The 24,654-nt window shown below is 43.9% G+C and overlaps 4 protein-coding genes across 4 annotated transcripts; 3 read left to right on the top strand and 1 right to left on the bottom strand.

The window, feature by feature from the left end:
* The first annotated feature begins 321 nt into the window (after positions 1-321).
* Positions 322-3,810, top strand: LOC135650568 (uncharacterized). Its single transcript, XM_065170041.1, has 2 exons — positions 322-698; positions 2,965-3,810. The coding sequence occupies exons 1-2, from the start codon at positions 371-373 to the stop codon at positions 3,498-3,500; spliced, it is 864 nt and encodes a 287-aa protein (XP_065026113.1). The 5' UTR covers positions 322-370; the 3' UTR covers positions 3,501-3,810.
* Positions 3,811-5,111: 1,301 nt separating this feature from the next.
* LOC135651460 (transcriptional regulator SUPERMAN-like) lies at positions 5,112-5,777 on the top strand. The gene has a single exon (XM_065171531.1). The coding sequence runs from the start codon at positions 5,112-5,114 to the stop codon at positions 5,775-5,777; it is 666 nt and encodes a 221-aa protein (XP_065027603.1).
* A 4,920-nt stretch (positions 5,778-10,697) lies between these two features.
* On the top strand, positions 10,698-12,919 carry LOC135651183 (protein PSK SIMULATOR 1-like). Its single transcript, XM_065171066.1, has one exon. It carries the CDS (start codon positions 10,907-10,909, stop codon positions 12,347-12,349), a length of 1,443 nt encoding a protein of 480 aa, XP_065027138.1. The 5' UTR covers positions 10,698-10,906; the 3' UTR covers positions 12,350-12,919.
* Positions 12,920-19,184: 6,265 nt separating this feature from the next.
* LOC135651184 (uncharacterized) lies at positions 19,185-23,843 on the bottom strand. Its single transcript, XM_065171068.1, has 6 exons — positions 23,677-23,843; positions 23,373-23,515; positions 22,129-22,179; positions 20,592-20,813; positions 20,356-20,458; positions 19,185-20,124 (listed from the first exon to the last, which is right to left on the bottom strand). Exons 1-6 carry the CDS (start codon positions 23,760-23,762, stop codon positions 19,557-19,559), a joined length of 1,173 nt encoding a protein of 390 aa, XP_065027140.1. The 5' UTR covers positions 23,763-23,843; the 3' UTR covers positions 19,185-19,556.
* Between the last annotated feature and the right edge of the window lie 811 nt (positions 23,844-24,654).

Here is a 24,654-nt window from a genome sequence, read left to right on the forward strand (position 1 = left end):
TTTCGCCCTGTTCCCACGCACTGTAGGTGAATGCCTTGGACCGTCCGATGTCCACCCAAAACCCAGCCGGAATCCTGAACGAAATGAACCAACCCCGGATGAGTTGGAGGGCAAAAGTTCATGAAGCAAATGGCTTCTGTGGCAGCAAACCTCAAACTGGAAGAGTTTATAGCTTTGGTCGACTCTTTAGGTCGGATCGCATCTGTAACGTTTGATTCGATCTATGATTGTCTCGTCCGATTGATTCCGCTCGGGCTTGATTGTGGTTAACCGACTCGCTCTGACATATCTCTGACTCGGGGAACCACTTAGGGTTTTTTTATAAGCGTGGGCGGCGGTAGAGGGAGACGGAGAGAGAGCGGGAGAGGGGATGGCGGTGGACATGGGGAAGCTGCGGTGGGGAGAGCTCGATGACGACGCGGAGGACCTCGACTTCTTGCTGCCGCCGCGGGTGGTGGTCGGGCCGGACGAGAATGGTGTGAAGAAGGTGATCGAGTACCGGTTCGACGACGAGGGTAACAAGGTTCGGGTCACCACCACCACCCGCGTCCGCAAGCTCACCCGCGCCCGCCTTAGCAAGCGCGCCCTCGAGCGTCGCTCCTGGCCCAAGTTCGGCGACGCCGTCCACGAGGACGCCGGCGCCCGGCTCACCATGGTCTCCACCGAGGAGATCCTCCTCGAGCGCCCCCGCCCCCCCGGTTCGACCCTTGTCTTCTTCTTCTTTTTAATCACCTTCTGGTTCCTCTTTGTTAGGCTTTTAAGTCAATTAAATTCGATTAGTTCTCTTCTACTTGGCGTATGTCTCTGTGGTCAAAAGAGACGATCGATAATTGAACTTCTTTTAGGAATTCTTATTTCTGATCTGTGATGTGTCAATTTACTAGTATTTTTCTTTCTCGATCAATAAAAAGATATCTCCTTTTTGTGCAAATTGACATTTCCTACAGACGATGTTGCCTGTTCCTGGATCCGTGATGCAAATCCATATCTTTACTGTCCTAATTGGGACTTCGGGGTGTGGGTGATTTAAGGGATTAATCTGGAACTGTCCTTATGCTTTGTTTTCCATTGGATATTTCTGATCGGATTAGAGCCTGAAGGCCAATCACTAGATCCTGATTTTGGTATCTGTAATGATTTAGGTGTGCATGACCAGGCCGCAGACTGTTCACCTTTGTTGTCTTCTCCATGAACAGTAGCCCTCCACTATACTATATTCTGCAGTCTTCGGTATATTAGAATAAGATCCCTAATGAAATCAAGGGCTTATGATTATACTTAAAATGCGAGAGTTGCAAGTAAAAAGTCTTGTTTGGAGAGTAAGAATAAAATGGGGATTCTTAATGTTACACTCGGGAGTATTGTCCCATGCCTCCTTAGTCCATACTAAGAAATAAGAATAGCCTCCACTATGTATCTTGTCTGTTGGGTTATTTGTGTGTATATATGTATATATTATCTATAATTACCATAAATATTTTATGAACATATACATTTCTTTCCCTGTTTTGTTCTTGGGTGTTGTTTCGGAAGTGGAAACTCCCTATTTAATTGATAATTGGCAAGCACCTTATGTCCTTAAAAATTGGGGGTTTAGGTATCAACTGACGAAGGTATGGTTCTTTCACAATGCATTGGTACTGAAGGCGAAAATAGATCTGATGAATGGAAAGTCTGAAACTACGGAAAGATCTCCCAGTATATATTTCTTTTGATAGGTTCTTTTTTATCTACAAGAGCATCTATTACTACATTAACTGTTTTATAGATGGACATATTTTATTCCAGTTCCTTATTTGTATTTGTTTTGAGAATCTATTGGTGATCTTGGGAACTCTCTGTCGAAGAAGCCATTGTGAATCATCTCATGTCTGTAAAGATTTGAGGTCTAGCTATCGACCGGTGAATGCTTGGATCTTCAAATACATTGGACTGTTTTCGCTTGTTTACATAAAGTGCAGATTTTTACATCATCGATGATGTTTAAGAACAAATTCATATTGAATCATTTTTAGGAATTGGCAAGTATTGTAATGATAAAAAGACTAACCTCTGTTGCTAGTCCTGTTGACTATGCTGATGAGACTTTTCTCCTGGGTGATCAAAGATAAACATGGAATACATTATGTGTGGAAATTGGGCCAAGTAGTACAATTTTAAAAGCACTTTATTACTAGTCTTGTTTATATTAAAAGTGGGCAAGTGGTTTATGTTACATTTACTTTAGTCGATGAGAGTTCATTGACACTGAAATAACAACACCATATTGTTGTATGGTACATTATAGGCAGTACATGCACAATTGTATTCTGTACTTGTAGTAACTTAAGCAGGTCAAACAGATGTATCATTGATGTTTCAGGCATGTGTGATGATCGGAAGCATATATTTGTTCTGATCTATCCTTTGACTGAGGGGGGAAGATTCTTTGTGTTTTTACCACTTAAGTGTCATGTGGAAGAGGCAAGGTGGTGCATGTGAAGGTGGGTGGGTGTCTCGACATCAGATACAATCTCCTTCTCTGTTATGGCAAGGGAAATTTAGAATGTCTCAGACAACAATGTGCTGTTCTATTAAACAATAGTTTCATCTCAGAAGCAATTTATGGAGACTTTGAGCTTTGAGGCTAGTGCTATAGACATAAAAAAAACAACACATATGTATCTTGGTGTTAGGGAGTTTCAACATCATGGGTTACCTCCTGTCTGAGGTTACCATCAACAAATGAGACAATTTGTTGTTTCTTCAGGCAAAGTCTGTTTTTATTTGATATCTTTAGCAACAAACTAAAGTAAAAATTATCTTTCAAGCATACATAAAAAATAGTTAATCTGAATTTTTAAATTATATTTGTATCATTCGATATGCAAAAAAAACAAGTCTTTTCTAAATTCAATCTGTTATGTGTGCTTTGTTTCTAATTCTCTCATTTCTTTGGTGTCCATCGATCCCCATCTTCGATAGGCAGCAAAGCGGAAGAACCAAAGGTTGCAGGGGATCCATTAGCTGCCATGGGCAAAGCAGGTGCTGTCCTCATGGTATGCAGGACTTGTGGTAAGAAGGGTGACCACTGGACATCGAAGTGCCCTTACAAGGATCTGGCACCACAAACAGACAGCTTTATCGACAAGCCTCCTGGTGCTGAAGCTGCAGCTTCCACCACAGGCACTGGCAAGGGCACCTACGTGCCTCCTAGCATGAGAGCAGGTGCAGAGAGGAGCGGGACAGAGATGAGGCGTCGTAACGATGAGAACTCGGTTCGTGTGACCAATCTGTCGGAGGACACCCGTGAGCCTGACCTGTTGGAACTCTTCCATACTTTTGGCCCCGTCACTCGTGTGTATGTTGCTGTGGACCAGAAGACCGGGTTTAGTCGAGGATTTGGCTTTGTCAACTTCGTCAACAGGGAAGATGCAGAGAGAGCCATCAACAAGCTTAATGGCTATGGCTACGACAACCTTATCTTACGGGTGGAGTGGGCGACTCCAAGGCCGAATTGAGACTCTAATTTCTGCAATTTGTTTAGCAGATTCTGTTCTTAACATTTAGCAGATTCAGTGTTTTTGTCATGTGGCTTTATAATTTTGTTTATGGGTGGAGTGGGCGACTCCGAGGCCGAATTGAGACTCTACTTTCTGCAAGTTGTTTAGCAGATTGTCCTTAAAGATGATCACTGTTTTTGTCATGTTGCTTTGTAATTGTCCTAGAAATTTGTTTTAGATTTGAATTATCTTGGCAAGACGACAATGCATATTTATGTTGAGCATATCTCATGTTTGCACTATACAAGCAGTCAAATGGATTGAAATCTCCTTTTGTGTGCTCAGTTTCCATTACTGTTTCTTCCTATTATATTTCTAGCATCTCAACATTCTTGTTCGACCGGAGACCACAGCGTCAACCTAAATTTCTGTTCCTTTCAACTCTCATCCACCATGCAATGAGTGCACAACTCCTTCCATCATATATAATTTTTTTCTTCGTTTTTGTCATTTATCCTTTGTAAAAATAAAAGAAAATGATGATCTCTCTTCAACCATGTTTTCGAAGAATCTGTATTCAACCTTTGATGCAGTCTGTTCTCACGAGATCGATTAAACAAACAGCCGAAGAAGACAAGGAAAGATGCTCTCGACGTAATTTCCTTGTCGTTGCAATTGTTCTTTACTAATCGTCTCTACAGCTGACGTACGAGCTGATCGCCGGAATTCGCTCCTTGATTAGCTTAATAAACTCAGCCAAAGAAATTTCTCTACAAGGTGATCGCTGCTGTCCCACTCGATCATTCCATTGCGGAGAAGTAAGCCGTCGGAGACACGCAGTTTAACCCTCCTCAGAAAGGCACAAAGGAGAGGGATCGATGCATGTTGAATCAACAGGTCCGATGTTAACCGAGGTCTAAGATTAGGTCGGCGGCTTCATGCATCGGTGTCGTCATAGATTGAGTTGGGACCTCATGGGAGCCAGCAAGATCTTGTTTGTTCTCACCATAAAATTATGTCCTACGTGAGGAAAGCTTCCACAACATCATCACGAACCGAGTTTTAAAGCTGTTTCTGATGATTGCCTATGATCAGCAAAACGAGAACTCCGTGTGTTCGAGCAGGACCAAACACGTGGTATTAATCAACTTTAGGTCTTCTGCATTCATATCTTGCACCAGTAGTCTTTCCTGCACTAAAAGATGAAGATGAACAAAGTAATACGGTTGGTCTTCTCTTCTTGCAGCAACAGCAAACATAGAACATACCGATAGCTCTTTTGCCTTTGTGGCCATGATTTAGACTTGAGCTGAAGCTGTGAAGCCGAAAGAACAGTGACAAGACCATTAAGTAATGCTTACCGAGGTATGTTTTGTTGTTGTTGTTGAATCCAATCCAAGTCTGTTCATAAGGGTAGAATTCAACCTTGGACTTAATTATAATGGGGAAGGAAGAACGAGTTGTGCAGATAAAAACAGAAGTAGGTTGAGAAACAAAAAGCACCTAAAAATTACATCGAAGAGACTTTCTAGGCTTAGCATTCCCTCCATAGATTCTCATGTACCTGTCTTTGTCCCCAGCTCGGAGGATATAGATGCTTTGTCCTCGGGGCTTCCCCTCCTCTTCTCCATGGAGTTTTGGAAGTGGGCAACGACAGAATACAGCAGCAGCGGGCCTCGGATCCCCGGGCTCGTCGTCGACGAGTCGTGGGAGGACGCTGCAGGCCGGTCGGGAGGCTGCGTGTGGCCGCCGAGATCTTACTCCTGCAGCTTCTGCAGACGAGAGTTCCGGTCGGCGCAGGCACTCGGCGGGCACATGAACGTGCACCGAAGAGATCGAGCCAGGCTCAAACAGTGTTCGAGCCTCAGCGGGGAAACCACGGACGACCATCGACGTCCAGATCCTCGTAGCCCCCCACTCGTCCTCCACCCTGCCGCTAACCCTAACCCTAATTCCGGTGTCGTACCACCGAAACCTGCTCCTCCTTTCTCTTCCAGCATCACTCGAGACTACCTCACCGGGTCGAACCTCTCCACGATCACATCTCCGGGAGACTCCACGGCACCTCTCCATCTCCTCGTCGTCTCGGAGTCCGGCGTTCTGGGATCATGGACAGATCCAGAAATCTCCGACGAGGAGACCAACTGCAACAAGAGGAGGAGAATTGAGCCCACGCCCGAAGTCTTCTTCCTTGCAGCCTTTTCTGGTGATCGACGATACGAGGTACTCGATGAAAACCCCGTCCAGGAGTTGGATCTCGAGCTTAGGCTCGGAGATGCTCCTAAGATCAAGTAGAATCAAAACTCTTTTGTCTGAATCTTTATGCACCTCTCATCATTCTTCCATCTTCCAACTCATAGATTTCCTCTTAGTCATAGATTGTGATGATAAAAACGAAGATGTTAGGTTTGGTTGCAACTGTAAAATGGTTGACTACAATCTTTCTGAAAATAAGATGCTCAAATCTTTTTCGAGAAAAATTATCCCTTTCTCAATCTTATCTTTGCCATTTGTTAGATAAGAATAGATTTGATAAGGACTTATAACTCTCACAGATGGAGTATTACAATGGAAGGATCCATTAGATAACAAAACATTGCTTCTAAGTCTCGATGAATCAATCATATTATGATCGGTTTATTCTTGTGAGTTAAGCATATGGAATGTCTCTTCCTCATCAGTATACAGATTCCCTTTTACGAAGCATTCCAAGACACGATGGGATGTCTCTTCCTCGTAAATCCATCTATTTGTTCTTCAGGGCTCCGCAGGGAATACTTGCACTGCTTTCTTCACTGCTCTCTTTTGTTCCTTCTTCTCCATGTCTGCAACCTGAAACCTTAATCGTATATGGTCATGGCATCGAAGCGATACAAAACAATGGCGGAAAGGAATGAGGAGGACAAGCTGTGGCACTCCATAATTCTTTGTTTGAGAGTGGTTGGAACAAAACATTAAGAAAAGCCTGAAGAGAATATGGAATCAAATGTACTGCTCAGATTATTATTATTATTATTATTATTATTATTATTATTATTATCTCGTAATGTTTTAGCAACAATCCAAGTTGTGTGTGGCAGATTCCCTCTCACTTAGAACATGTTTTGTAAGTTGTGACTTGCTCGACTCACATGCAAAGGCAAAAGAAGAGTGCAACACACTCATCATAGATTGCAATTTAAGTTGTGATATAACTGAGTTATAATGATATTTTTAATTTACGTCTCGCACGTCGATGATCGAATCATTCCATCGAAAAAAATAATCGGTGATCTTTGCACCAATCACCAAAAAAATACTCGATTTGTTGCTTCATCTTCTAATGATGAATTGTAATCGTAATGTTCCAATCTCTTTTCATAAATATAAGAGAAAAAAAATAAAAATTATAATTCATCTTCTGGTGGTGTATTTGGGCTGAGGGGCGAGGCCAGGTGGTGGATCGGAATGTGGTGGGTGAGTCGATGGCATCGGGGCCGATGATGATACTAGCAACCACCTTCACTAACAAGTATGAGTAGCTATCTCTCCCCCATCGAAGAGGAGCCGATAGAGATGGTGTAATCACCAATTATTTTTCTTCTTTAACATGAATTAAATTTATCGTAAATAATTTTTTTTTGTTTAAATTGTATGATTAAGAAAATAATTACAATTTATTTTATGTGGATAAGTTATAAATTTTATCACTTAATTAAATTATTAATTAATTTATTTCTATAATTTTTAAAAAGTAAATAATTTAGATTTTATTTTATTTTGTCTAAATCATAAGAAATAAATATTATTATTTTATCTATGAAAAAAATAAAAATAAATAAATAAATATTAAGCCACGAGCCAAACATTTGGTAGTGGGGCCAAGTGCAATGGGACAAACAACTCGGTAAGTGAGAGTCTTCATCTTCCCCCGATAGAAGGAGAAAGAAAGGAAATTATTGTTCGAGGAGAGCTCAGCTTCTTCTAAGGGGTTCCCCTGTCTTCGTCCCTTACTGGCCTAAACGATAAAACATTGAGGAGAGGATTCCAGAAAAAGGATTCTATATTATTTTTTTTTCATATCAATTTTTTTTTTCATATTTTAAAATTTTGATATTAAAATTATTATAATTTATATAATATATAATAATATATTTAATTTTAAAATTTTATGATTAATAAATAATAATAATAATTAAATCATAATGTTAAAAAGATTAGTTAATTTAATAAATAATTTTAATTTATTTAATTAGATATACTTCTATTTCTTGGAAGTATATGTGAATTTTTATGATTTAATTAGTTTTAAATTTAGAATCATAAATCTAAATTAGTTAATTTATGAAAAAATAATGGATTTGAGATTACTTATTATTTTATAATATTTTAAAGTACTTCTAAAAATATTAAATTTTAATTTAATCAGAGTTAAGCCCATATGACCAAGTATAATCCAATCTATGTGATTAGATATAACTCAACTCATGTGATCAAGTACGATCTTACCCATATAGTCAAGTATGACGTAACCTATATAATCAAGAATGACCCAGCTTATAGTCAGACATACCCAACCCATGTGGCTAAACACGACGGTTAGGATCGAGGTCGGCACTAAGAGGGGGGGGGGTGAATTAGTGCAACGATAAAATTATGTCGGTTTTGAGAAATGTTTTCGTACGATGAAAACCGAACTCGAAAATGATTAACTTTGAAAGCAAAGTAAGAGCGTATTGAAGGCAATTTGCAGTTAATGTAATTTGTAGACAGTAAAATGCAAACCGGATTTTATAATGGTTCAGTCGTCGTGACCTATATCCACTCCGTCGATTCTTCTTCCGTCGAAGCCTTCTGTCGATACATCGACTGATCCTCCGGCTCAACATCCAATCTTCTGACATGTTTTCCTCCGGTACAACATGATTTTTCTTTCTTTAATTGTCTCATCCTGATCGAAGCATCCTGCGTTACTCAAAACGCATATTAAATCATAAACACTTTTAATTGATTTTATCATCAAAATCCGAGATTCAACAATGACCCCACCCGCAAACTAGAAGTGACCTTGTTTAGTAGTAAGGCTTAGCTTAACACATGAGCGAGACTCAACCCAACTAGCGAAGCTAAGACTACTCAACTATGTGATTAGCGTTAAACACATTATTGCTTCTCTATCTAACCCATTGTACCCCAACCAAACCTATTACCTAAGACATGTATGTGTGGTATATGTGACTCATCCAAGGCTCAGGTGGATCCGTTTGATTTGGACTAGTACTATGTGACATAGTTCAAATTTTCTTCTTTTTATTGATACGAGCTCATTAATTGATTAAATCATATAGGTTTAATCGATCCAAACTAGTTTAATGTGATTTCATACCAATTTGATTGATTTAAACTCATTTAACCTAATTGAAATCAATAAAATATTAATTAAATTAATTTATGGTGATTCTGGATCGATTCTAAAGATTTGAGGTTGGTTCCATTATGTAATAATTGAATTGAGTTTGATCCAAGTCAATTAGGATATTTCAATTATGATTATAATTGATCGAGGACTATGGAGCAGAGTGACCAACGGATATAGTGTAACAGGTTGAAATAGAGTAGCAGATCAGTCCATTGCTATCAGCAGCCGTTCGCTACCGATCTTCCCGCAGCTGCATTCATGTGTTGTGTAGGATCGCATGAACTTTAGTGTATACTATTTGGCTATAAATTTAGACAGTTGTGGTCGCTTCTGTTGTCGTGTAGGATTCCATCATTACTCTCAAAATGATCCGATGAACACTGCAGATGACTTTGTTTGCTCTAAATCCATCCATCCTTCCATCCTTTCTTATTTCTCCTCTTTCGAAGCCCCTTTTCCTATGCACTTGCTGTCTTTACCACCACCAAATACACAAATAAACTTTCATCTATGAATCTTTAAGAATTTCAATCAAAATCTATAATGTTCGATAATAATAATAATAATAATATTATTATTATTATTCTCCTTGTTGAACAACTTATTCAATTTTTTTTCACTTGTATCACCTAACTTTGATTTCTCAAGTGTGAATCTATTCGCACAACTTTGACATCGGATGTGGTAGAAGTCAGCGATTGGCATGTTCGAGCAATTAAATTCTCTTTGTTTGATGCTTCCCTTCAAAGTCTCCTTACGAGACATAAACGTCACACCTGACTTCATTGAACTTATTCTCCAAGTTTGATGCTTCCCTTCCATATTACTGGTTGGATAACTCTACATGACATCACCTCAACAAAGAAATAATTCACTCACTCAGAACGAGAGAGAGAGAGAGAGAGAGAGAGAGAGAGAGAGAGAGAGAGAGGTTGCTTTGGTACTTATAAGTTCCAACATATGGGCCGGAGTTTCCCAAAGAGAAGAGAAGGCCCACTTCTGCATTATTGCATCATTAATGCCATGCATTACGTTCCTCGGTGGAATTTGTGCATGGACGTAATGGGGAAGGCAATCGAACGCATCGTAGACGACGCCGAGGATTTCCTACAGCTACTATGGATCGTAAGCTTATGTGGACGCTGTACCTGATGAGGTTGACTTCGATTTCCTCACGTGTGTTTTGTCTGGAAAAGGGTTTGTCGGATGTCGCAGCACTGATCGGATCTGAAGACCAATTCAAAGAGGGGTTTATCGAGGAAGGATGTGATCTCTCACTAACCCAATGACGACGCTTTGACCAGAACACCGATGGTCAACGTTATGGTCCACAGATTCTCAAGCAAAACAAGTGGCTAAGAACTGTAACGGGTAAACATGCATGCACCGTGTGACGCCGACGGCCACCGGACGCGCACGTTAAGTGATGGCAGCTGCAGGCGGCCCGTCCCACCCCACACACTACGGGCGTCGCCGTGTCGTCGACTTTGGGACGCAAACAACGCGCCGTGGCCATTGAACTCCAAAGCTGGGCAATGCGTTGACCAAACCTGTGAGAGAGAGAGAGAGAGATGAGCGAGAGCCCGCGGGAGGATTAGATTAAGAGGAGAAGAATACGTATACCTGCTTTGTGATTGGAGGTAGGCATGTGGGCCAAGTAAATGACACGTGTAGGGAAACCACAAACAGTGCGGCGGTAAACGCAGTTGACTTTACGCCTGCGATCTCTCCTTGTGTCTACATTGCCGACCTGATTCATCGATATGCTTATCTCCATCCGTTTCGTTTGCGGCGATTCCTCTGCTGTCGGGCAACCGCGTCCCCCGAGAAGAGAAGGCTCTAGGAAATGGCGATGCGCATGCCGTCGCCATCCTTCTCCCTCATATATCCCCACACTGCTACCACCGAATCCAATTCCAGCAGCAGTTATCAGAAGCATTAATCCGAACAGTTGAGCAACGCCGAGCTGATCCCGTTTCTCTGTTTTTGTCTTGTGCTTCTCCCTTCAATTCTTGTGTCCTGCTACATGGGAGTTCCGAGGGTGCTCGCGGATCTCCGGACCCGAATGGGCAGCATCGACCCGGAGCGACCTGTCGTCGGGATCCTCGCGTTTGAGGCCGCGGCTGCTATGTCGCGTCTCGTCTCCCTCTATCGCTCCCTTGCCGATGACGAGGTCCGCCGACTCCGGACGGATATGCGCTCCCAGGGCGTGGCCTACCTGACCTCCAGGGACCAGCCCTTCCTCCTCCGCCTCGCCTGTGCCGAGCTGGTTGCTGAGCTCGATAAGGCCGCCTCTGTTGTCTCCCGCCTCGGCGCCAAGTGCTGCGACGCCCTTCTCTCGGGCTTCGACCGGTTCTACGCAGACCTCAAGGCCGGCGGGGTCTACTCTGCCCCTACCGGCGGCCGCGTCGCTGACTTGGAGAGGGTCGGGCTTGGCTCCACCGCGAAGGGGGTCGAAAAGCGGGTCAAGAGGATGGAGAGGTACGTGGCGACGACCTCCCGGCTGCACGCGGAGATGGAGGCGTTGAACGAGCTGGAGGCGTCCGAGCGGCGGATGGAGCAGCAGTGGCGGCGGCACAGCGGCCCGATCCCGACGCAGAAGCCCGGCGTCCCCTCCGCCGTCCAGCTCGATCTCCGTTCGCAGCGCCACAAGGTCCGGCGGCTCAAGGAGGAGTCCCTCTGGAACAAGACCTTCGACAAGGTCGTGAAGCTCATGGTCCGCGCCGTGATCACCGTTTTCGCCAGGATCTGCGCCGTCTTCGGCCCCTGCGTCCTAGGCTTGCCTCCGCTACCCAACAGAAACCGTCGGACTCTGTTGCTCCGCGGCGGCAACCCACATAACCCCAGCAAGCACTCCTCGGGGCCGCTCGACCGGCCGCTGGCGATGGCCGTCCCCATCCTGAGGAATTCAGCTCCCATATTCGTAGCCAAGGGATCGCTCAAAAAGCCGTTCGAGAGTCTGAGCAGCCTGTTGGAAGCAGGCCCGACCACCGTCGGGGGGTCGGGATTGCCGTTGCGGTACGCCAACGTAATCGTCCTAGCCGAGAAGCTACTGGCGATGAGGTCAGTCGACAGCCACGAAGCCGAAGACGAGGAGGAGGAGGCGACGAGGGCGGAGTTGTATCAGATGATGCCGTCGGCGATGCAGGGTGCGGTAAGGGCCAAGCTGAGGGAGTGCTGGAGGAGGGAGGGCGGGACGGTGGACGGGTCGCTGGCGGAGGGGTGGAACGAGGCGGTCAGGAGGATCCTGACCTGGCTAGGGCCGGTGGGGCACGACACGCTGCGGTGGCAGGAAGAGCGCCAGATGGAGCGGCAGCAACGGTTCGACCCCCGGCCGAGGGCGCTGCTAATGCAGACCCTGCACTTCTCGGACAGGGAGAAGACGGAGGCGGCCATCGTGGAGGTGCTCGTCGGGCTGAGCTGCATGTGCTGGTACGAGGAAAGAAGACGCCACTCGCTCAGATTCTAAGTTGCAGGAAGGCCGATTCCAGGCACAGACCTCCTCTGGATTGAAGAAGGTTAATGGTTTGCTAATTCGTGGCCGCCATGGGGAATTCGTAAAGACAATTCTGCTCGACACAGGAGTGTTTGCTAATTCCTCCGGAGATCTCTTATACTATGTTGGTTTGTGAGTACCATTCATTCATTCATGCATCTTCTTCTCCGAGGGATGGAATCATGGCATCTCTGTTCTTTCTTGGACTGTCATGGGTTGGTATGGTCTTTGCAGATAGCAAACCAGAGACCTTGATTTCTTTTCGTCCTGCTCTCTTATGATGAGCTGCATGCCAACGTCGCTTGTTGGAGCAGTATATGTGTTTGACTTTGGTGCCAAGTCGTTGTCAGTTTACGTAAAGCTATCGAGTTGGTCAAGCCATCTAAGATTCGATGAATCCAATAAGATTTTAGGTGGTGGGGGCTGTCTTCATGTCGTGCAAAAACGATAAGAGCTTTTCCCAGTGTTCATGTCTTTTAGGACCTCTGTTGTTAGCTTAACTTTGTAACGTTAATTATGATCAATTAACATAAGTTTATTGTACTTGTTTGAAGATTATAGTAAGACAACACAAAGAACTATAATGTCACCAATCCCAGCGTTGGAATGCATCCATTCATCTACACCCACCCACGTAGAGCAATGCGGACGGATGGCACCACCGTCTGCCGTCCACGGATGCCACTTCAACCTCGTCAAAGGGAGTTGCGCCGTCTACCAAGCTAGCTATTGCACGTTGCGCACCATGGAGCACTGGAACTCGAAGAGAGGGACCAGAGACGCGGGTTCCGCGGCCGCCACGGCCAGAGCCGGGTGACGCCATCCCTCCGGCGGAGATGGCGGGGAAGTCGTCTCCATGCCCACGTCCCCACCGGCGCCATCGACGCCTTCGCCCTCCTCCCCTCGGGAGCCTGTTTCCTGAACGTCCCACAGCGGCGGAGACGGCACAAGCGGGGACAGCAAGGGGATCGGAGCGGAAGTAGCGGCGTTCTCCGGCGACGCAAGGGCGTCCTTCATCTTGGCGTCGAGCTGTAGCGATCCCGGTGCCTGCCTCTGGAGCCGGCTCGGGGGCTTCTCGGCTTCCTTGCCGTTCTTCCCGTCTCCTCGTCTTGGGATCTTGATCTCCATGGCGTTCGGGGTGCGGAGACGGAGATGTGGAGAGGAGATTATATGATCGCAGCTGGGGTGGAGGTGGTCACCGTCACCCGGATGTGGAGGCTGTGGATGCGGGGAAGGAGATGCCAACTTGAGGCGTCGATAGGGAGGCTGACAGAGTGGACATAACCGTCCTCATACAATTTAGCAAAGATCATGTTGAGATCCAAACCAACATGACTATTTCTTTGGTCCGAGAATAGAGGAGGCATTTCATTTCAATCAATGATCACTTTTTAATTTCTTGGAATCTTAATCATGTCATTACCAAAGCAGCAAAATGCAATTTTTATTTGAGGAACAAAGCCTTATACATCGATCCTACAGTTGTTGAAGGTCAAACTGGCGCACGGCAGGGGGCATTTGGGACATCATCGACGGCAACTATCCCTGCACTCGCCCTCGGTAGGAAAGCACGCAGAACCCGGCGCGAACCTGCAGCAGAAGCATTGGTCGCCATTGTCGCAAGTCGTGGGGTAGCAAGCTGCGAACTTGCTTCCATATTCGATGCTCTCAGGGCCGGCGTTGGACGATTTCTCCGGCAGCGTCGGCACGTCCCGGCCTGTTAGAAACGAGAAGGGAACAAAACGAAGTTACATGCCATAGCTTCGAAGAGATTCAGGCTTCCTTCTCAGAATCTTAAAGAGGGAGGGAGGAAAACAGTAGTGGTTGGCAAAGAGTTTCTTACAGTGGTCAAGAGGCAGGAGAGTGCCGAGAAGGACGAGCACCAAAACCGCGCACCCAGCTTTCATGTTCGCTCCAACGCTTTGGATGGAGGCCATGAGAATGAGAATTCATGGAGGATTTAAGCTTCTGGACACGAAACCAGTGATGATTCCAGCAGTAGATTGGAAAAGATATGCTGTGATATACTGAATGATGCACTGACGAGTGCAACAGGGAAGAAGACCTTGAGAATTCAATCTCTCTTTTTTCTATGTGCCCCACGAATTCTACTGAATGAAATAAATTGTATCGAATAATTGGTGGACGCTTGGAAATATCTGATTTGTCTGTCTCACTGTACGGATAAATTTTTAAATAAAATATTTGATGTAATGCTTATGTATGTTCATGTCTTTTGATATATTCATGTTTTGCACAACATGTAGAGGGACAGTCGAAGACTTAGTAGTCTCAATTTAGTTAGGTTTGATGATCGTTTTAGGTTTGTAAATAAAGATGGTGTCATGTGAACATTTGTGAGAGATTTTTGATCTGTAGTGGACCATTTTGGCCATTTGTTGTGCAACTGTTCAGAGCTTGTAAAGTATGTTTGTAATTTACATTGTCTATAAAGTGTTTTCTGAAATATTTACTTGTGGCTCCCGAGTGAGGCGCTTTCTTTAACCCGTTTTCTCTTTTGTAGGTCCTCAGAGAACATGGGAGGTTTCGGGGAAGTTGACATTTGCGTACGGACACGTAAGGGTACCGCACGACTTAGGCAAAACCAGCTAAGTCCGTGACAGATGGTATCAGAGCCGGACAAGAACTCATAGAAACACTTGGCATGCAAACGTGGGGGACCTAGCGAAGCTGCGTTAAAGGCAGTCAGCACACGCGCGACCGATTGGGAGAAAACGGGCATGGAGATGTTGGGAAAAGGAGTCGCTCGGAGGAGTGAGCATTTGAGTTTAACATTCAGATGAATGACCAACCCTTAACGCAAGAGGCACCACGAGAACAAACAAACTTGGAAGAATGCGAAGCGCACAAAGGTTGGGATAGCTGAGTTTGAGCTACAGCTCAACGTTGACAACTATACTTAATGGTGCTCAAGGCAAGTGAGGCGCTTGGTAAAGGATGAGACCATGCAAGGTGAAATGAGTTGCTGGGCGACCAAAAGAGTTATGCAAAGCTCACAGAGGTGGAGGGGAATTGCTAACTCGAAGAATTCGGTACTCATGCACGGGCTTGTATGCGGATGATGGAATATTCGTGGCCATCCCAAGGTGACCGAAACTCGGCGCTATGGAGCATTGAAACTATCTCTTCGGCATATGAAGGATACGTCCGTAGGAGGCTGAAGTGTGTAGCGAGTTCAGCATGTTGCTAGGCCTTGAGTGGTGCAGTGGGGGTTATATTAATGTGGAGTCACAATTTAGCAAAGTGCGTTTGCAGGAGGCAGAACAATGCGTAATTTGTTTAGCAAATCGAAGTAGTCCAAGGGGATGGTGGTCTCTGAAATGAAGAGAGATGTTGCTCCAACGGGATAGATATCCAGGAGGGATAAGTCCCGACTCTCCAGAGGGAGAATCATGTGCAACATACCGCATATATTGAGGAGAAGTCCTCAAAAACAATAACTCCATGAAGCTCAATGGACCAAGCGAGCGGCGAGGAGTCATCGCATGATCTCACTTGAGAGAATGCATTGGTGGATGCATTGTGAGATCAAGTGGGGGAGTGACCCAAAGAAACACAAATGAAGGTACACTTGGAGTCGATATGAAGATTAGACTCAAGGGAGGGCTGACCCATGGAATGGTGGGCGCGAGGGCCATCATCAAGTCAATGCAAAAACGAGGAGCAAAGCAACTTGGGTATACCTTTGTGAAGTACCCAAGCCGCATAAAATGAGCCAGCATAGAAGATGGAACATGGAGCGGAGGCACAGAGCTTTCCTTGGACATAGGTCAAGGACATGAACTCTTGCAGAGGCAAGAGTAGGATCATGTTATTCCATGGGTTATTCATTCTAATGGAGCAGACTCATCTTGTATGGTGCCAAAGACGAAGGGAGATTCTGGGCACATGCACCTTATCTCGAAGAAGCATTTGATGGAGGAACTAAGGCGACTCAACTTGCGATCATAGTTGGGTTCAGAAGGCCTTGGCACGGGGCAAGAGGACGTAGAGGCGGGTACTCTTGAAGAATATGCCACAGTGTTGTCATTCAAGTTGCCATGAAGGAAGCGGTGCGCAGCGGAGATTGTGTTGGTAGGGGCAGAGGCCCAGGATCCAGACAATGGTGCACCACTTTCAGCGAAGTCCATGGACTTCGGGAGCTACTAGGCGACGGACTGTCCTAGAGCGGTGCTTCATTTAGGTATGACTCAAGAGCGGGTGGATGAATGTTGATTGCCAAAGGAGTGAACAAAATCGAAGGTGGAAGAGACCTTGCGATGTGTTGGTAGAGGCCACACATGGAGGGATCACAATTCGAGTTCATCCCACAAGGATCAGAATACAATGGAGATGTCATCAGGAGGCGACATGGTGCAGCGGATCATGGTGGAATAGTTCGTGGCAATGTAATATACACGACATAGTCCTGTGAGGGACTAGATCAAACGGAGGTATGATCGGGAGTTATTGGAAGCTTCACTTCAGTGAACAACACGACGGTAAGAAGGGCTATGAATTCAAGGAGTGAAGGCCTTGGTACCGCAGAGGCGGGTCTTCCGTGCATGCATCAAATTTTGCATCAGACGAAAGCCTTGGTCATCAACATATAAGGGCTATGTTCCACCAAGGGAAAAGTTCGAATGCAAGTACCAGTGAGTCTCATAGGAGGGACTTGATCATGCAGATGTATGATCGAAGCAGTTGGAGAGTTGAACTGCTCTAGAGCCCATATTCGTTTAAGGGAGCCCAGCAAGTCAGAGGACAAGGTCGAGTAAGTGAACGTTGCTACCAAGGAAGCCAATGAGAACAGAATCGATGTAAACCCTACAACGTGATGGTAGAGGCCATGCATGAGAGTTGCAGTATGTCTTTCTATCGACCAAAGAGAGTTGTTTGGAGAACACAGAGGTGTTGAAGCAGGGGGTCGAAAGGGGCGAGGAAGCGACAACGAGTCCAGAGGGACTTAGCTATCCAAAATCAAGCATCAGTTAGAATGAAGGTGGACTCGAAGGAGTGCCACAGAGACATATCTACTGATCATGAAGAAAAGGGATGTAGATGCGAGGCGACGGATAGTAGGGCCATGGGCATGGCAGTGCCATGGTACCGTAAAGGCGGGACTTCTGTGAAAGTCATTGATCCCTTGCTCTCATAGAGGGAGAGTGTTTGGTCGTCAAAGGGGCCGAGGAGGTGGAGCATGTAGAGGCAAACTCCAAGTACCAAGACAAAGCTGAAGGGCAGAGGCCAAGGAACTTCGTAAGATTGGTGCCAATGAGCTTCTAATCAAGATAGTCGAAAGTGAAGGACTTTGGGTAATGCAAGAGTGCACGACCAAGGAACGAAACAAGCAGTTCGTAGTGCTGGACTTTTGCTACTCAGTAGAGTATGCGACAGGGTTGATGGAGAAGACGGTACAATTCTAGAGGCGACCAAATCTATTAGAGAATTACTCCAAGTTGGGGTGAAAACTCGGCATTCCAGAAGTTCGATGGCATTGAGAAGATGAATCATAGTAACTAACTCAATGCAAGGAGTGCAAACACTTCGAGTGCTTCAGAAGTATGAGCAAAGAGCGGGTGAAGGCTAGTAACCAGCTCGATGCATGGAGTACAACCCTTGAGGAGGTTGGCGAAGTCAAGTAATCATTACCTTCTCAACTCTCAAGAGAATGGGCGAAACCGAGTACCCCAATTCTCTTATCTATCCAGTAGAGGAGCTCTGCATATGTTCAAAGACCCTTCAAAGATAATGGAAGACAATAGTTGTCAAATCCTCACCAATAGTGATTAGTGCTACTGAGAGTAGATTATCAACTTCATTTCCCAATAGAATGTCAATCGAAAACAGAAGTGATGCGAACCTACTTGGAAGTGACAACTAAGTGAAATAAGAGCCAATGGGCAAATTATGGAGGAAGGACCCAAAAACATCAAAAGTTTGTGAGGCGATGCTCGTTAAAGCTCCAACAAGCATCCACCCAATATAAGTAGCATGAGGCATTTGAGAGACTGACGCAAAGTAAAGATGGTCTTTTCCTTTATTTGAAGGATCCGTAGGAACCAACAGGGATCAACACAACTCAGCCAACCCCACACAAGAGTCAGAGTCATTGGCGAGTTGAAGCAGCATAGCAGATCAAAAGTTCGACTACTCAACAACAATAGCGGAGAGCAGCAGGGAGCCAAGAGGCACGTTGCAGTTGGAGCAGAAGATTGAAAACCTAGTAAATACAAGAAGTTGTAGTGTCGACAAAGGCTTTGACAAGGACATCGAAGGAATGGGTGGAGGAGAATGTCACGGACAAACATCTAAACAAGATGTTTGATGTAACGCTTATGTATGTCCGTGTCTTTTGGTATGTTCATGCTTTGCACAACATGTAGAGGGACAACCAAAGGCTTAATAGTCCAAATTTAGTTAGGTTTGGTGGCCGCTTTAGGCTTATAAATAAAGGTTGTGTCATATGGACACTTGTGAGAGATTTTCGATCTGTAGTGGACCAATTTGACCCTTTGTTGTGCAACTGTTCAGAGCTTGTAAAGTCTGTTTGTAATTTGCATTATCTATGAAGTGTTTCCTGGAATGTTTGCTTGTGGCTCCCGAGTGAGACGCTTTCTCTAACCCGTTTTCTCTTTTATAGGTCCTAAGGGACCATGAGAGGTTTCGGGGAGACTGACCCTTGCGAACGAACACGCAAAGGTGCTGCACGACTTAAGCAAAATCATCTAAATCCGTGACACCACATAAGTGGAAAGACTAAATCCGTAAGCACCCAAAAGAACTGTTCCAGGTAGGTCACCATAGATGGCAAGCCAATCAATAATGTGTTTGAATAAATACATGTAAAAATGAGGGTACATAGGATTAACACTCCATTTAGTAGAGAGAGGAGTGATATTAGTTGGAACAAAATGTGACACCAAAATCATCTCGGTGAGCAAAGCTGTCATCGATGTTTCCCTCCCCACTGATCATACAAGCACAACCTTCTACTTTGTTATTTAGTTGGAACCATGATTTAGGTGATGGGAAAATGTGTTAGAGAAACTCGAATCGGCCTTGCCAAAACATAACAGACGATTAAGGAAAGAAACATGACTAGAAGTACAAGAGAACAGAGACTAGGAAGCAATGACACTACTCCCTCCTGCCGATTAAAACTGGCCCTTCCACCACCTCAGTTGGGATTCTGTTGCTCTTGGTTGGAACTCAAACTTGAACCTACCGGGCCGGGGCCCAGCAGCAGCGGCTTCGCTTGCTTCTTATCTTCAGCTGAATTTGAGCCCCCTTTTTGTAGTTGTTTCGATGCTGCCCAAGCACGTAATGGTGGCTCAAAAATTTTGCCCGCGACATCAGGCGGAGGCTGGGGCGCCTCCTCACCCGGAAGCACCATCAGACCCTTCTCTCGGAGGGAGGATGGCTCATTGTAACATGTGCTCCAGAGGGAATCGACTAGTTGCCTCTCCTCCCTAGCAGCTCCAAGATCTTCGGCTGACATTGAGCTGATATTCTCGATACGGTTCTCAAGGATTTGTTTCAGCTTATCTTCTTCGGCTAGCACGGTGCTGCTTCCAGATGTCCGGTCCCGTGCAAGCTCCAGAAGGCCACCTAGAGCGGCTTCTCGCACATTCGAGTCATCACTGGAGACCAGATGCACCATGAGCCGTGGAAGCCCAAGTTCTGTAACAATATTGCAATCCAAATTGTTCTCCTTAAGCAGGTACTGAATCAAGTTAAGTGCCTTCCTGGACGATGATGGGAAAAAAAAAACTGATTAGAAGGGTGATGACATGAAGAATATGACATCTGCTCTCATACGCACTGAAAAAGCATTAACTCGATTATAGCAAAGTCAGGCTAGCAACCATCACTAAACCCTCGCAAACCAAGATAAAAAATGTCAAACACTTAACGATAGCCAAGGGAACAGTGCTCTAGCGGGGAAAAAAAAAAGAGGGGAAATGGAAAACCAAAACCTTTGAAATCTAACATTGTCCGAACCCAATGCATCTCTGAGCCCAGCATAACCATTTGCTAGACGAAATGCAGCAATTCCAGCCTTGTTGTTTCGAATCAGAGCTGCATCATTAGGCACCAAAAAGAACAAGAAACAAAAGAATCATTTCAGACTATCAAGTTAGCATATGCAGAGAAAAATCAGTCCACATTTTGTTGTGTGGATTAGACAACATGGATAATAATAGATACATACATGATATAGCACCAAGAGCTTTTGTGCGAACAGCTAAATCAGGATCCAATGTAAAATTTGACATGAGAGGCTCAAGACCACTGGCTTCCATCACAAGTTGCTGACTGCGGGGATTGTTCTGCACAATGGTAGTTACAACATCTGCAGCCTTTGCTCGAATACCAGAATCAGAGTTTTTAAGGTAACCAAGCAGAGGGACTAAACCACCAATTGAGTGCAAATCTAGTGCATTAAGACAAAATAAATGATGTCATTCACAAAAAAGTTAAGGGCTTAAATTTCTAACTAAAAATATCAAGGCAGAGATTAATTCTCATAATCAGCTGATAAAAAAGTTATAGTCAGAAAAACTAATCTCTTGTGACAAGGGCACATGGATAGCATAAAGCATGAAGCAAAGCATGAGAAACAAACCATGAAACTATGATGTGATATGGTCAAAAGAAGATACGAGTATAGCTAACAAAATCTGAACTTTCCTTTAATCATGATCAAGTGCTTTGTACAGACTGTGTTCAAGGAGCACATGGTCAAATAGGCTCCTGACGAACCAAAGGTCCCGATCTAATATGAGCCCCTCTAAAAGCAGAGATAACAAGTTCAAGAAAACCAAGAGTGTTACCACAAATATCAAGCCAATCAGAAGATCTGTTGGCTTCACGAGAAAAATGATAGACTACCATTCGGTGTCACTGTTTAAGCTTTCACAGGATACAAATTTCAAAACAAGACAAACAAGGCTCAGCATTTAAAACATTGTCTCTCATCAACATGGTTTCTGACCTCAAACGTAGCATTTTCCAGTAAAAAAAAATAGATAAAAAGCAGTTTGCACTATATCCACAAGAAGTCATATCTAAGAACTCAGAAGAGAGTTTAATTAAATGTCATAACCACCTCAATTACAAAGCTTTATGCATCTATAAATGCAGAGGATAACAGAGGCAATAGAAAAGAGACACAAGTACGAAAAAAAAACTTTGGGATACATCATCCTCTGTGACCCTTTACATGTTATCTACATCAGATAGCAGATTGTAAGGCTGTTCAGAGTAATACGAAAAACACTTAAATCCATGGCTGTGGTTATCATATAAGACAGCCACATAACAGGGACTCTTTCTGAAGTGCCACAAAAGACAACACAGTTGGCACATATATTTCAACTAGGAAAACATGCAAAAGCATATCATCAATGAATAAGGAAAAAAAACATAATAAACATCTTATAGTGCCCAAAGTTTATATTCCTTATGAACAGAACTGACTGATTAGAGGTTACTTAAAATCAGGATTGAAAGCAGCTGAGATGCCTGTGATTTGACATAGATATAGTTGAATGAACAGGTTTCATGACTTTGACAACCATGACATTGAGAACATTAGAAGCCAGACCATTATACAGTTCGGCTGTACATGAAGCATGAATCCACATACTACGAAGTGTAATTGTAACACGAGATAAATGAATTTATTCAACCGGTGTTGTGTTAAACAACTTCCAAAAGAAAGCAAGTACAAAATCATTTACACTTACCATTTGCCATATCAATAGACTCGACATGCTCTTGAAGCTCATCCAACATTTCTGCAAGATACAAATAATCTTGTGAGTGATGAATATGAAAAAGACAATCTGCCAGTGAGAAAAGTAGACCGGATAATTTTATCATTTTGCCTTACAATTTATACCAGAAATAAATATACGTACACATATAGACACAGAACTGAAATAGCAAAAAACAATTCAGCATTTTAAGATTTAACAGATAATAGCTATAGAATGATTAGAGGATCATTCAACAACAAGAAACATGATGTACCAACTATTTGGGCTCAGCTGACCAAAAGATCAATATTCATTAAAAAAAACAAGTTGGTCATTATAGCTGTGGAACCGACAATGATGGTCTGGTTGTCCTTGATACAAATTTTACCCTTGATAATAAAAAAAAATTGACATTTCAAGCTTGTCTCTATCAGCAGGAACAAGAATCTTTGACAATCTCTACAAAGAGCTCGACTCAGAATTTTAAGGTGCTAATATATGGTAAAATTTCTTTTATCTAAAAGAAAATGTCAATTCTTTTATAATCAATTGTTTATCTCTTACCTATTTAATCTTAACAAATGTAGATAGAGGCCATCCAGACATTAAGTGTTCTAATAGTTACCAATGAAAAAAATTGAAAAAAAAGAAGAAAAGAGTTAACCTTAAGTTGACTCGTCTAATAGAAGACTCAAGAGCCAAGTTCCAAAAATATCAACATATTTGTAAAAATAAATCAGCCATGATTTAAGGGTCTTTCTAAGCATTATTGCAAGAAGATCAATTCACAACTAGGTAGTGAAAACAACCAAATTACCATTTAAAGAAATCATCTATAAATTTAAGTTCCCCTATAACTTAAATCCAGTTATATTTATACCTAGTGTATTTTCAGGATCCCTAATCAAGATGAAAACAATCAATTTAAGAGAAGTTCTAACCCAGCACTTAACAAAGTTTCTATGCATTTCAAATCTCTCATGATGGTTTGGATATAGATGGAAAATCAATAACCTTCATACACAATAATATAGGTGATTGTTTTAAGTAGCCACTGCAAACACAAATGTCTAGCTGCTAAATCCTGAAATCAAATGATGAACTGGTTTCAATTGGAATATTTAGATCGAGACAACTGGTGTCGCTTCAAATGCACATGAGAAGAGTTGTCTAGTTTTTGAAGTTATGTCCGTGAAGGCTTTGTCTAACGATAAGTTACTCCAAGGCATTACCTACGATATCCTCCGGCTTGACTCCCTGTGCCTCCAAAACATCCTCCGGGGTTTTCATGACAGAAGTAATCTCCTTCATTCGCTTAACCACGTCGACGGTCTGCGCTTGCATCGCTTCCATGAACCACTTCTTATCCTCCTCGCTAACCAACCAATAAACAAACCAGAATCAAGAACAGCGACCACGCACGTGAATCGACATCTTCGCCAGATCATGCAGGAGAAGCTCTTCTAAAGCCATCAAAACCCCTAGGGAAAGGGGACGGCCGATACAGGGCAAAGGGATCGGTCGGTGTAATAATACCTCAAGTTTCGAGGAGGGCGAGTCCCATCGGCATGGGCGAGGCTCCACTTGAGCAATCCATCCCACTTCAAGCCGTCGCCCGCCATAGTCCTTCTGACGCTCGAAAATTGGAAGAGGCCGACTGCGATCAATATCCTTCCTTCTCCTCCACCCCCGCCCCCAATTTTATGGTCACGACTAGGCCTTCTAGAAGTCACGGGAAGGATGTAGAGATAGTGCAGAGTAGGGCTCGCAATTAGGGCCGGTGGTTCGACCCAATCAATTGCCCAAGCGGAACCCATCATTCGAGGATTTGGACTTCAATTTCTCGGCCCATACTCGACTTGGGCTTCGAGATGGATTGGATTTATTTTGACTTTGGATAGTAACGTTGACCATTGCAAGATTGAGTATCATATGTGCAATTTAATGAAATACTTATAAAAATATTAAATAATATTCCTTTTTTTGGGGTAGAAATTCACATCTACAATTTCTGTTGCTTTTTACCTGATTTAATTGGCATTTTGCTCATTACTCTTCTCTCTCTCTCTCTCTCTCTCTCTCTCTCTCTCTCTCACACACACACACACACACACACAATTACCAGTAAAATTAGATGTTTCCAAGGGGGAGATGTATGGAGTGGAGTAACATCAGATATCAATGTCACAAGCAGTCGATTGCTCCCTAAGCTGGCATTCCACCTTCTGTCCTGCTCATTGGGAGCACAGATTGATCCAGAAAAGGAGATATGTGTTATCCCATGACGTAAAAGAAAGCATACTTATGTTCTGCTGCTCTTTACACATGGCTGCTGATCTTTCTCTGGCCAATTCCGATGGAGCAAATGGACGATGGAGAAGATGACAAGCTCACACTCGAGAAAAAGATCTCCAGCGTAAAAAAGTTGGTCTCTCGCACCGGTGGGTCCAAAGTTGCTGCCGCAGCAAGCAAAAGCAGAGGATAAGGAACAGGGCTAAGTGGATGTGTGAGTCA

Source organism: Musa acuminata, chromosome BXJ3-10, assembly GCF_036884655.1.
Source record: "Musa acuminata AAA Group cultivar baxijiao chromosome BXJ3-10, Cavendish_Baxijiao_AAA, whole genome shotgun sequence".
In the NCBI taxonomy this organism is placed as follows: Eukaryota; Viridiplantae; Streptophyta; class Magnoliopsida; order Zingiberales; family Musaceae; genus Musa; species Musa acuminata.

Bases quoted from the DNA above. Each gene is read 5' to 3' on its own strand.
- LOC135651460 (XM_065171531.1), top strand. From the start codon at position 5,112: ATGGAGTTTTGGAAGTGGGCAACGACAGAATACAGCAGCAGCGGGCCT.
- LOC135651184 (XM_065171068.1), bottom strand. From the start codon at position 23,762: ATGGCGGGCGACGGCTTGAAGTGGGATGGATTGCTCAAGTGGAGCCTC. The intron at 23,516-23,676 runs GTATTATTACAC...TTGGTTGGTTAG, and splicing joins CGCCCTCCTCGAAACTTGAG to CGAGGAGGATAAGAAGTGGT. The intron at 20,125-20,355 runs GTTTTGGTTTTC...ATCATCGTCCAG, and splicing joins GACAATGTTAGATTTCAAAG to GAAGGCACTTAACTTGATTC.
- LOC135651183 (XM_065171066.1), top strand. From the start codon at position 10,907: ATGGGAGTTCCGAGGGTGCTCGCGGATCTCCGGACCCGAATGGGCAGC.
- LOC135650568 (XM_065170041.1), top strand. From the start codon at position 371: ATGGCGGTGGACATGGGGAAGCTGCGGTGGGGAGAGCTCGATGACGAC. The intron at 699-2,964 runs GTTCGACCCTTG...CATCTTCGATAG, and splicing joins CGAGCGCCCCCGCCCCCCCG to GCAGCAAAGCGGAAGAACCA.